The sequence below is a fragment of the Pholis gunnellus genome (genome assembly GCF_910591455.1).
Source record: "Pholis gunnellus genome assembly, chromosome: 19".
NCBI classification, from domain to species: Eukaryota; Metazoa; Chordata; class Actinopteri; order Perciformes; family Pholidae; genus Pholis; species Pholis gunnellus.
This window is the reverse complement of record NC_136546.1, coordinates 11,921,281-11,933,853: the sequence shown is the minus strand read 5'-3', so window position 1 is coordinate 11,933,853 and position 12,573 is coordinate 11,921,281. Positions and strand designations below refer to the sequence as shown.

At 40.2% G+C, this 12,573-nt stretch overlaps 1 protein-coding gene across 1 annotated transcript; it reads left to right on the top strand.

The window, feature by feature from the left end:
* Window positions 1-5,128: 5,128 nt before the first annotated feature.
* ostm1 (osteoclastogenesis associated transmembrane protein 1) lies at window positions 5,129-9,247 on the top strand. The gene is made up of 6 exons (XM_079180545.1): window positions 5,129-5,595; window positions 5,853-5,967; window positions 6,719-6,816; window positions 6,902-7,012; window positions 7,428-7,593; window positions 8,869-9,247. Exons 1-6 carry the CDS (start codon window positions 5,197-5,199, stop codon window positions 8,922-8,924), a joined length of 945 nt encoding a protein of 314 aa, XP_079036671.1. The 5' UTR covers window positions 5,129-5,196; the 3' UTR covers window positions 8,925-9,247.
* Window positions 9,248-12,573: the final 3,326 nt, after the last annotated feature.

Genomic DNA, 12,573 nt, shown 5'->3' with positions numbered 1-12,573 from the left:
AGCTGTTAAACCAACTTTATTCTATTAATTCATAGCAAATACTAAACTGGCATAAGAGAGATGTTTAAGGGGGAAAACATAAATCAACTTGGCTTTGTTTACAGTCGCAATAACCCACTGAATAACTGGACCCAGCAAAGCAATACACCAGTGTGGGTCTGGGTTAGACGCTGGAAGTCACATGCATGCTTATACTATATGCTGGCATGCTGTCTGCCGATGTGTCTCCTGGGACATGAACCCCTCACCCCACCCCCTCCTGGGGGACTAATTTGAGGGGAGGGACGATGTGTTTTGTTGCTTGTCAGAAACAATCACTCCCGGCCCATTACATTTACAGCACGTCGTGCTTTCAATGCTGTAACACGCTGAGCTCTGAGAGAGAAAGATGGCTCTGAGAGGACCGGGGAGAGAAATCATAAATTTACTCATAAAAAGTTGACAAACATCCGTGAATGAGGTCCAAAACTGTCAAAATGCAATTGTCGCACTGTTGGTATTTTGGAACTCGATAAGCCTACATTAGTTTTGAACTTCAGTAGCTTTGGTGTGGTTTTCCCCTCAAGAAGTAAGATTAAAGTGAATAACAACTTTATTTAGTGCGCCCTGTGCCGCCCCCACCCCTCTCTTGTCCTCTGTCCCGGCCCACCCGTCCTCTCCCTGTTCTGTTTGGGCACTGGAGGTTGTCAGTCGGGGTTTATGTCCAGTTCACTGGAGCTGAAAGAAGTCAGTTTCATGTCTTGTTATGGAACAAGACGTCTCTGCCTCTCAGGAGTGATGAGAAGTGGTCTGGGTGAGCAGGGTGAGCAGGGAGCGGGACCATCCCCTGGAGGCGACCAGCAGTGAGGAAGTCAAAGCGGCTTTTGTGTCGCTGCTGTCGGCTGCGTGTTTGGTAATTATCCCCCTCTATATGAGCACAGACCAGGCTTTCCAGGAGTGGTCCCAACCCAACCGGCCCACGGAAGAATGCACAACACACTGTCAACAAAGATTAACTTCTCACAGTGCTGCAGAGATGCCTGATTGGGGGAGACACAGCAAATACTGAAACCTTTTCTTGTGTGACGTGCTAGTGATGAGCAGATCTGCACAGTCAGACTGTTTCAAACTGTTGCAGTGATAAGATAGCAACACCTGTAGAGCTGATGGATTGCAGTAACACAGCCGCAGTCCAGCACATCCATCCTTCTTCTCTTCTTCATTCTTACTCTTAAAAGTGATGCATTTAAAATAATTCTTAAAGTTATTGTGAGGAGCGTTTAACTCAGTGTGAAACAGTCTCAATTTAATACTGATGCCTCTATATGACCTAAGTAAACGAGACCATCAGCGAGAAGATTGGCTATTTGTAGTTATTCTTAATGCTTGTCATTGGTGTCACCAGGTCGAAAATCACATGAAATCATGCAGGTTCACCAGAAACTCCTTCAGCCCAAACAGCGGGGCCTCCGGCAGCAACCAGCCCGGCACAGACAGACCCAGATCGGGAAGCTCTGGCGGGAGGAAGAGAACTCAGCGCCATTCAGTTTTAGGATTTTATATGCTTTTAGCAGGTGTTTTGGTCTAAAGAGACATACGCTATATCTGAAGGGCTGTGAGATGATTAATGGGAGATTTAAGTTCTGCGATGCAAATGTTTCAGACTCATCTCTAACCTTCGCTTATTTTGCGAAATATAGTAGAGTTTTACCTCTTTGAGGGAAAACTTGGAAAAAGTTTTCTAACTGAAACCATCTGAGACATTTAGAAGAGAAATCCCTCTTTGGTGGAACTGCCAAAAAACTCACAGACATCTGAAACATGACAAGGGGGCCCCAACCAGACAACACTTTTTTTTGTAAGGGGTCACAAGCCCAAAAGGTGGGAACCACCATAGTTTGAGCTTAAACAGTAACTAGTAACTAAATCATCTAAATGCAGCACAATATTTCTCTCTGAAATATGATGAGGATAAAGTTACTCTACATAAACTACATATGTATATAAAGTAAGTTTCATTAATGTTTATCTTTTATAATCAGTTGCATTTTCAATGAACAATAGATTGATCAATACAATTGTCCATTTGTTGTTCATATATAAGCATCAGCACCTATAACAGCTATATGTTCATTACTTAAACTAATTAACTGTGTAAACATACTTGGTCAATAAAGCCGTTTCTTATTCTGATCTTATCTTCAGCATCACCGTCCTCATCTTCCTCACTGATTAAAATCATCATCATTTTCTGCATTTTTAGTTCCTCAACCTCATCAGCAGCACCAACACTCCAATCACCATACATATCATTGTCATCATCATCTTCATCAGCATCTCTGTACTTAATCTCATCATTGTCATCATCGCCGTCATTCTAAGCGTAACCCGATCGCAGTAATCTTCTTCCATCATTCCACATACATATCATACTTACCATTACCGTCCACCTATCATCCCTGACATCACCATCATCAACAGCTTCATCATCTCACTCCAACCATCATCATCGTCATGCAGTCTGAAGGTCTGTGTCGCCTACAGTGGTCTACATAAGATGAAGATGAACTATAGCCTTTATTATATTAGCCTAAATGTTTGTCAATATCTTCCCACAAAAACTCTAGCAATTAATTTGTGGGAAGCAAACTGAGGGGCATCCGATTCTTCCATTAAAACTCCCTCATTTTAACCCGGCTCAGCTCGGTCCTTTTCAAAGGAGCAGAATAGGCCTGCCTTGATCTGCATCAATTGTCATCCCAGGGCTCAGGGGCACTTCGGCGGCCAGTATAGCGGGCGAAGTCAGGGCTAATCCCTGAAGAGGGGAGAATCACGGGAGAGGAGAAAAGCAACAATAACCAAGTCAAGCGTATAAAATGAAAGCGAAATCTCTATTATCACTCCCCGCAATTCCCAGCAAAGTGGTGAAAATCAGGGTTAGTTTGTGATTCGAGTCAGACGCGGAGGGAATAATATGGGGGTCCCTGCGGGTTGGGAGACTCACACGACGAAAAGGGCAATATTCTGGAGAAAAGGGGAAGAAGAAAGCCCCTCTCCCATCCCGACATAACCATTAAATGCAGTCTGACTTTATGTTGTATAGAGAGGGGGGAACAAGAAAGGAGGCACAGTTCTCCGATGAAAGAATGAGGTTTTTGGCGGATTAGGGACGGCCCGAAGGATGAAGAATAACTTCTGCATAACTTTACAGCTAGCCTATTTTCTCTCCCCACGCCAAGAGCCAAGTTTAAGGCTGAATCGGTTTGAGTTAACCCTTTTGTAATTGTCCAGTTGGAGACTTTCACATGGACAAAAAAGATTCAAATCACAATCTCAGATCCCAAAATTGGGCAAACAATCTTTACCTTAGCTTAGGCCTATATCTTACTCTAGGTACAGGCCTATGTAAATAATGCTTTAAGGATTTGAAAACATTTAAGTTGTAACATCTTTGGCATTTACAAAGCAGGGACTGCTTTTTCTGCAGAATTTACACTTATAGTTCTTCATTTATACTTGTACTTGTGATTTTTAATGCAATACTTTAACTTGTAATGGACTGTTTTTCCATTGTTTCTTTTGTACTTTTAGCTGAGTAAAAGATCAGAGTACTTCTTCTTTAGGCCCTAAAGGGTTGATCTTTAGACATATAGGGCCGTCCAGCTTTAGTTTGTGGTCTTTTTTCTCTGAATGATAGGATATACCTTCTTTTGACCAGTGTCTTCATTGCATGGTTATGCTGTATATCCTGCAGAAAATCACGAGGAGCCTCTTGGACTGAGTCCTGCCATCGTTCCTGAAGGGCTCTCATCATCACCATGGTCTAATTTATGGGCCTAATTAGTGATTTTTGTCCTCTTGGTTTTTTCTATCTATCACATGCTAATGAAGGCATTTTCTGCCATCTGACAATAACGGTCATCTCAAATAATAATGATATGCCGATTATACTTGGTGCTCTGCTGATTAGCCTGCAGAGGAGAGACATCCAAAACTTAGTGAATAATGTGATGAGTGCAGACTCACCTAAAGCCTATACATTTTATTCACATGTATGCATTAGGCTAATAATAATAGTAATAATTATAAGGACGATAATAACAATAACAACAACAAATAATAATAATAATACTATGAAAGATGTGTTTGTGACACATCTTCAAAAGTTAAAGTGTAACCAAGTCCATAAGACCACAAAAATATAAAAAGATAAGAAAAAAGCAGGATCATTACGGTTGTAATCATGTCTTCTCTCTGAGAACCAGACTAGAAAATAGCTGATAAAGGAATGGGGAACATCTGAACAATTATGTGAACTCTGGTCAGGGGAGAAGAAGAGTTAATAGTGCCATGTGCAGTGAGAGGAGCATTAGAGGCCAGAATCCACATTTATCACTCGAGTTGTGAGCAGGCATCAGAATAGGCCACTAATGCCGCGTGCATTCTCTCCCCCCTTATTTTCATTAGGCTCTGATGACTGCGGAATTGATGCGGCCCGCAAGTTATCAAGAGCCACTAATTTCACATTAACGACCATTGACTGCGGTTGCTTGATTCGAGGGGGTTTTTGACAATTATCACAATCAGGATTGGAGCCCAAATCGTTTACCTTGACTCCGTGATTATTTTCTCCTAGCCGAGCGCACATTGCACAATTGTATGGTGTCAAAAACCCCTATATAATGAGGAGACCAGGAGGAGCGGCTATCTCTTTCCAACTCGCACGCACGTGCTCGCACGCACGCACACCCCCTTACAGAAACTGTAGACAGTGACCTACACTGCAGTCTAAATAGCTTCAACTCTTACTTGTATTTTGTGATTCACTTATACGTAGATACTATAGTTTATATCATTTTTATAGGCCTGCATAAATATTCTTATTCTTATAGAAAGTGCATTTTTCTGAACAAGAGATACTGTTATTGATCGGATACATTTTATTTTTCCAGTCTAAGTGGCAAAAGTGCTATAAATAAAAGGCTGTGTGAGGGAACATATACTTAAATTGAAAGCATACATATATATAATATAAATAGGCCTATATATATATATATATATATGTGTGAAGTCACAGTAGAACTGATGCCGTGAAATGCTGATTTGCTCTCGCGAGATTCCAGGCAGTCACATGATCCCGTTAGGAGACAACCAGGAAGTCATGGGTTGTGTGCGGTGAAAGAAGCGGAACAGATGATTTAATCTCCGTTTTCGACCATGTCTCTTTACAAAAACAGTTCGTTTTTGGTTTTGTTAGCATTATTATACATGTATGCTCCCGTGTCTAGCGGCGACGTAAACGTCAACGAGACCGATTCAGCGGACCCGAGGAGACAAGCCTCGTCTTTCAGCCCTGCAGCTGCTGTTGTTGTGGTTAACTCGCCTGTGTTTAAAGCCGGTGAGGACTCCCTGTTCTCCCTCAATCTACTCTCGTCCTTCCCAGAAGACCCGGAGATCAGCGAATACTGCAGCCAGCTGCTTAAAATATTCGGACAGAGATATTCTACCTACGTGAACTGCTTGGTGACCGCTGCCCGACCCGTTCAAGTGTGCCAGAAGTGTTTCTCCAGTTATGGCATCCTCACTGACACCTATGTGAACATCTCGTCAGACCAGGTGTGTGCTCGGTAACAAAGTCCCCGTTTTTCTGGGGTTTTCCAGTTTGCCCTAAAACTAGGACAAGCCTTGTTTGTGCGTCAATAGTCACGAGTCTCGTGATGTGACTGGCTGCTGGTGACAAATTAGAGGAAACAAGAATTCATCTGCTTCACTTGCTGTCAACAGAAAGCTGAGGAAGATATTTTCTTTTTTAGCTGATCTGTCATAAAAACATCTGAGTGAATGACATGATAATTGTGCCTGTGTGTCCTCAGATGGGTGCTGGTAATGAAAGCTGCAGGGACAGCCTCCTGCGCAGTGATCGGCTGATGCTGGTCTACCTGCTCTACAGCAACGTGAAAGACATCTGGATGAAATCAGACTGTGACAGTGAGTCCTCTGCATTCATTTAAAGTACATATATCTGGATTATTGTGATTGGACGCGTGTGTAATTGGGAACTTCGGCCTTTTGTTTGAACTTCTGACTCACACACTGATGGGTATGCATTTGACCACAGAGGTCAGAGTGCAGGGTCAAGCTGAGGCAACTTCAGTTCAGTGATTTGCACGGGAGGTTTTAATTGGAGCGGGCAGCGGATGTGGAAGCCCAGATCAAACATGTGACTCATTTTTATAGCGTTTTCAGCCAAACGATACCCAGTATGACCCATAGCAGCTCGTGACTTTATGAGATAATTGCATCACCAGAAAGAGTATGTGGTTTGTAATAGTTATTTTCATTATTTATTGATTATTCCATTGGTTTATAGGTTTTTAAAATGTCAGAACATAGTGATAGATGCCTGTTAACTTTACTAAAGCCTAGGTGATGTCATCAAATAGCCTGTTTTACATGACAAACAAAGGTATTCAGTTTACTATCGCATGCAACAAAGAAATAAACCCTCACAAATGAGGGTTTACACATTTTTTGTTTCTGTAGACACCTTTTTTGCTGACATTAAACAGTAAGCAAAGACTTTATGTAACAATTGTATATGCTAAACTTATAAAATAGGGGAAAGTCATTTATGCGACGAAGGTGAAACCATCACAAAGCATTACTGTGCATCTGATTTAATTTGACAACTTTTGTTGAATAAATGGACCTAATGATGTTTTTACTTCCTGTCGTGTAGAATGTATCACTAAAGGATCCCAGAGCCTGACCAATGACACGCTGTACTTCCTGACCGCGCACAACCAAACTATCACCTGCTTTAACAAGTATCAACAGGTACACCATGAATTAAGAGATGATGTCCGGTCTGTCTATTACGCGTTTGTGTGCAGAAGATGATGACGATGTCTGTTCTTTACAGGGGAACCAAACAGACCTGTGCAAAGACTGTAAGACCTCGTACAAAGGCCTGAATGAGCTGTACAGCCGAATGGAGACAAATCTGACGATGTGTATCGACATAGAGGACGCGGTATGTACGTCAGGGATTTATAGAAATGAAGGTGAATAGAAGTCAGTTTTGTGAAGAGACGGGAAGTGTTGTTTTCTTTAACCTTTTCTGCTGTCGGAGTTGATGTTTTAGCCTTGATTATGAAATTAGATATTATTTTCAATGGTTTAGTTTGGTCTTACAATATCTCTGTGATCAGAAATGCAAGAAATAAAAAAAAAATCTGAAAACTAACTTAATCCTTATCCTTATGAATGAAAGCTATTTGTTGAGGTTGCAGGATTTTGCTCCTGAATCCTCTTCTATAATTTAAATAAGAACTGCAGGATGTAGAATCCCCGAGTACAGTAAACATTTGAGAGTCGAATTAATAGTGTCCTATAATTATGTGCTCAACTGAAGCTGCTGTTGCGTTTGGCACTTTGCCTCGTTTCAGATGAATATGACTCGCAGACTGTGGAGTAAGAAGTTCAATTGTTCCTTCCCCCGTGAGGAGACGGTGCCTGTCATCGCTGTGTCCAGCTTCATGCTCTTTCTGCCCATCATCTTCTACTTGAGCAGCTTCCTTCACTCTGAACAAAAGAAACGCAAGCTCATACACCGTGAGTAACCAGCTTAATTCGCTCATTGTCACACACAGAGATTTTTTGACAGGGTTTTGAGGGGTTCGGGGTCTTTGTGGAGGAGGGGGTGGTGGACTGACTGTGATATTGGGGTTTGGCGGAGATGGAGGAAGGAGGGAGTGTTCTAGGTTGATTTATAGCATTGTGGGGTCGCCTCCTGCAAACCTCAGGATCATGAGGTTAGAGGATTTTTTTTTTGTGTGCGTATTGGTGGATGATGGCAGCCTTCAAGCATCAGAGAGCAAAAGACTGAGGAGGCCGGTAACTTTTTTTACTTGGGTTTTGGGAAACACTTGTAGGGACAGATTTGTTCTTAAGTAGCACGTACGAGTAATTTAAGTTCTTGTCATGTTGGAATTTTATCAAAACTTTCACTTTCTTCAGAACTGCCAGAATTGTAATTCCTAATCTGAGTTTAAATGTGTTTCAGGAAGAAGTGAAATAACGATAAATAACTAACATAAACCTAAAACCATATTGATATTCTGTTGATCATGTCATCATTATGGTTTGCCAATTGTTTAGATTCGACACAGTTTTTTCCTTTCTCTCGGGGTCTTTACAGGCTGATCTTCAGGAGCTGTTTTTTAAAAACTGTTACTTGCATTAGACTAAAACAAAATGAAGACTCTACAAACGTAATATATATAAATATTGTTGTGAAGCCAGCCTATGGGGAGCGTCGTCTATGGCACCTGACTGTAACATCACCTACTATAGACGCATATTCTCACATCTCCAGGACCTTTGCAACACCTTGAGGGAATTTCTTCAAATTTGGCACCAACTTCAATGTTTTTGGCCATAACTCACTACTTCATATGCTAATTATGACAATTCCACACAAATGTCTACTCGGATGAAATTATGACATTTTGGACACACAGAGGTGAACTACAACAACCGCGAGGCTGTAATCCTGATTTGTAAATGAAATCTTCCCACAAATGGAGCGGAACCGGAAGATTTATATGTTAATTTATGAGCGATGTCTGTGCTAATAGAGAGATTCATAAAAGTAGGACCGTTGATTTATCTACAGCCCTTCAGGAATCCTCTTAACGTCATTATTTCCCTCAAGAATGTCCATGTATCACAACCATCTCGGCTTGAATTTGAATATTATAAATGCACGTTTAAAAAAAACAATTCAACAAACATCTTGTACTTTAATTACTAGAATAGCTCAAAGTAAGTCAAATGTATTTTTTTTTGTCATTTCTGTGAAGTAATGCAAGTTCTGTCTCTTCCCAGCCAAACGGGCAAAGTCCTACGCGAGTCTGATGAACATTCAGAACAAACTGAGCTGAAGAGGAGACAGGTGGGGACTGAAATGGAGGACAACACTCTTTTATTAGAAGTTACAACCCGGGAGAAGATTGGACTCCTCATCATCTTGTGCCTGAGGTTTGAATGTAGCAGAGTGAACAACAGCGTTGCCTGTTTATTTTCAAGAGACTGTGATCAGAGGACTTCAAGAATCTAGATGTGAGAATGAAATGCTTTGGGCACCTGTTGCTTTTTTTTTGTTGTCGCTTTCTTTTGCTTTACATTTGCTTTCATATCCTCAAAATATTCGTCTCAAAATGTAATAAATGGTGTTTAAAACACATAAAACAAAAGCATAGAGAACTCATATTTCATCATTTTTCAGTAAAACAAACAAATAGATGATACACGGACTGTGTTTGAGTCTGCCTCTTACTGCCGTCATTTGAGATGAGCTTTAATTAGTGACATTTTGTATCTAAGCAGGCTGTTTGAATCAAATAACATCTAACTTTATAAACTACTAATCAGATTATTCCTCATGTTGCTGCACAGATGCCGGCCTCTCCTTCCTTTCAACTCGTTAACAATCTTCACGTTTTTCAGTGCATCCTGTAGCCTGATACGCATCGCTGTCACTAGAAAGAGTGGCTTGTGTGCGTGTATGAGCTCTACTTATGGGTTGAAAAAAATGGGTTTTCTGTCTCTAATGTATGTCCAGAAGAGAGCTGCAAAAAAAAAAGGAAGCACTTGATGTCCATTAGTGGTGACATGCATCTGCTGTAAGAAGAGGGGGGGGGTGCACATCAGTGGGGTGGGGGGGGAGTAGATAAAGACATAATGTAAGAGCACTCCAGAGTACCACACTGTGATGTTACCTGTTTTCCAGTCAGTGTTTTTTTGTGGTTGCACAAAGCTTTTAATGTGCTTTGTTGTCGTTTTCCACAGATGTTTAACTTAATTTGTTAAGGGGCTTCTGACTGCTCATGACAGTGAAGTCTCATTTATGTCTCCTTTTATGAGTGTTGAATTGATTAATTTTCCTGTTAGAAATGTATTTACTGTGAAGTGATTAATTTTGAATGCATAAGCCCAAATAAATATTTTTACGTCACAAAAAACCTGCAGATGCATGTGCTGTAATTTAACCACTGCCTATGGTTTAGTTTAATTAAAGTGGTGGAAAGTAAGTAAAGTGTATTTACTCAGGACTTGATTACTAAGTATTTCCATTGCTTTATACTATTACTTTTTACTATATTTTAGATGGAACTATTGTACTTTACTACCATTGCACTGCCAGTTACATTTCAGATTAACATGTGCATTCAAATATATGACAATCTCTAAACATATAATGCAATTGAATCGATATTCAGTTCAAATGACCCCCAACCATCTACAACTTTAAAATACTGCTTACATTTATCTTCAATGATTTTTTTAAATTTTTAATTTATTTTTATATCCATTATGATAATCCTGAAAGGGGCTGATCTGCACAATTAGTACTTCTACTTTGTATACTTTAAGGTACATTTGCTATTACTTCTCTACTTTGAATGCATCCCCGTTACTTGGAGTATTTATGTTGCTGTGTTGATACTTAAAGGGTCTAAATACTCCATGACTGTGACTGCATTTATACGCCTAAAGAGCCCGTGTTGTGTTGTGGTTAAACCTGTTTCTTCACACAGTAATGGCCCTTGTTCTCGGGTTGCATGGCGTGTGTTTTTTGCAACAAGGTTTTTCCTCCGTCATTAGCAGCTAATCTAGATGTGGGATAAAGATACTTGGCCAAATAATCGCAGCAACACATCCGTTAAACTCCTTTGGCTTTTTGGTCTTGTGGAGCGCAGCCACTGCTGGCCATCAGCAGGTCTAAGAGCATTACGGATATGCCGAGTCATATGATCCGGTTGCGGCCAGCAGAGCGGCTAAAGACACGGGCTTTTGTCATTCGCGCTCCCGCACAGTGGAGTGTGTTGAGCGGCTCGTGTGTGGCGCGGCCCGCAGCTCGAGAATGACAGCTTTGATTCCCGTTCAGCCTCGTTGCTTTTCTGCACCACACCGGGTCCTTAAGCGGGCCTGAAAGTCATGAAAAGTCCCGGAGAAATGGACCCGAGGCCGCCACGTGAATCAGAGAACCGATGGAAAAAGCTGTGGAGTCATTTACTGTCAATGGTGAAACAACTATTCAGAGTAGTAATAATCAAAACACTCCTTTACAATGAAAAGTCCTACATTCAGAGAGCACAAGTTTGGCAGAAAAAAGGTACTCATTATGTCTACATTTGGTGTGCATTAGCCTACTATATCCTATGTTATATTATTAGTATTAGGCTATAAATGCCTTAACTTATAAGCAGATGTTTAATAATGTAGATGGAGCTCATTTTAACCCCCCGCTCCCCTCTTACTTGTTTTTTTTTTTTTTTTTTGCACATTAGTTCTCTCTGCAGAATGATGTGTGTGTGTAGTTTGACACAGAAGCCTGCATTCATCTGCTGAAGAGGAGAAAGTGCTTTTTGTGAACAACTGGTTAGAAGCCAATCATGGATCAATATGCAACCTACAGAAGTGTGGTGTGGAAACTTGAAAGAGAAAAGTGGGAGATCTTTTCTTCTTTATTTCAAAAATAGCAATATTTGTATATTTACTGGGATTTTACTATGCAGGAGAATGAGTAGATGTAATATGTCTTAAAACATATTTATTTACCAACACATTTTCCATCTGAAATGTAGTGGTATATATAATTCAAGTACCACCAAACTATAGCGATGTGCAGTACTTGAGTAAATGTACTTAGTTACTCCCCATCACTGTTTTCAGCTACGGTTTATAGCTTTACATCACATTTTGTCAAATTACTTTGGATCATTAGCTGACAGACTTCTGTATGCAGTGGCATTTATTCCTATAAACACATTTAAATCAATGCATTTCTTGAAATTGTCCCATGTACACTGCAAATCTCGGACTCTGGATTTAGATCTATGATATTTAGTTGTTGGCCCCACATCCGACAAAAAGACAATATTTTTTTTAAGTTTTTAAGTATTTAATTTCCTAATCTTTGGTCCCTCATACTTCTCCTTGAGAGATAGAGGCGGACATCTTTTATTATAGGTCAGCTTTGGAGTCTTTATTGTCACTGTGTAAAAGAGATACAAAGAAGAACATTTTTCATTTTAACTGATGTGTGAAGTGTGCACACTTTTACACGCCTGAATAACCCCAAAGCTTCATTAATTGTTTTAAATGAGCTACATTGTGTATGTTTTCTTGACCACGGTTTATGATACAATGCAATGATAAAGGCAGCTGATTTACTCTCTTACTGAACCGACTGCAGTGCAACAAAAATAACACAATCCATTAGTAATCATGGCCTAATGCCACACATAATTATTGCACACCTAATCCACTCTCAAAGAGCTTTGATAAGAACAAATGACTGTGAGAATAATAAATGACTGTAAGTTACAAAGTGTTACAGTTTATTTGGAAGAAATTAATATGATTTTGTAAACTGACTAATGTCTTGATCCTGACTGCTTGCTCTAGTTCTCTGCTGGATTAAAAGGAGAATTTTTTTGACCACTAGAATGGAGTATTTGTAGAAATTTGCAAAAGAAATGACTATGGCAGTTATTGCATATTGATTTACATACAAAATGGTAACAA

Excerpts from the sequence above, each read along its gene's own strand:
- ostm1 (XM_079180545.1), top strand. The coding sequence starts at position 5,197 with ATGTCTCTTTACAAAAACAGTTCGTTTTTGGTTTTGTTAGCATTATTA. Across the intron at positions 5,968-6,718 it reads GATGAAATCAGACTGTGACA|AATGTATCACTAAAGGATCC; the intron begins GTGAGTCCTCTG and ends CCTGTCGTGTAG. Across the intron at positions 6,817-6,901 it reads GCTTTAACAAGTATCAACAG|GGGAACCAAACAGACCTGTG; the intron begins GTACACCATGAA and ends TGTTCTTTACAG.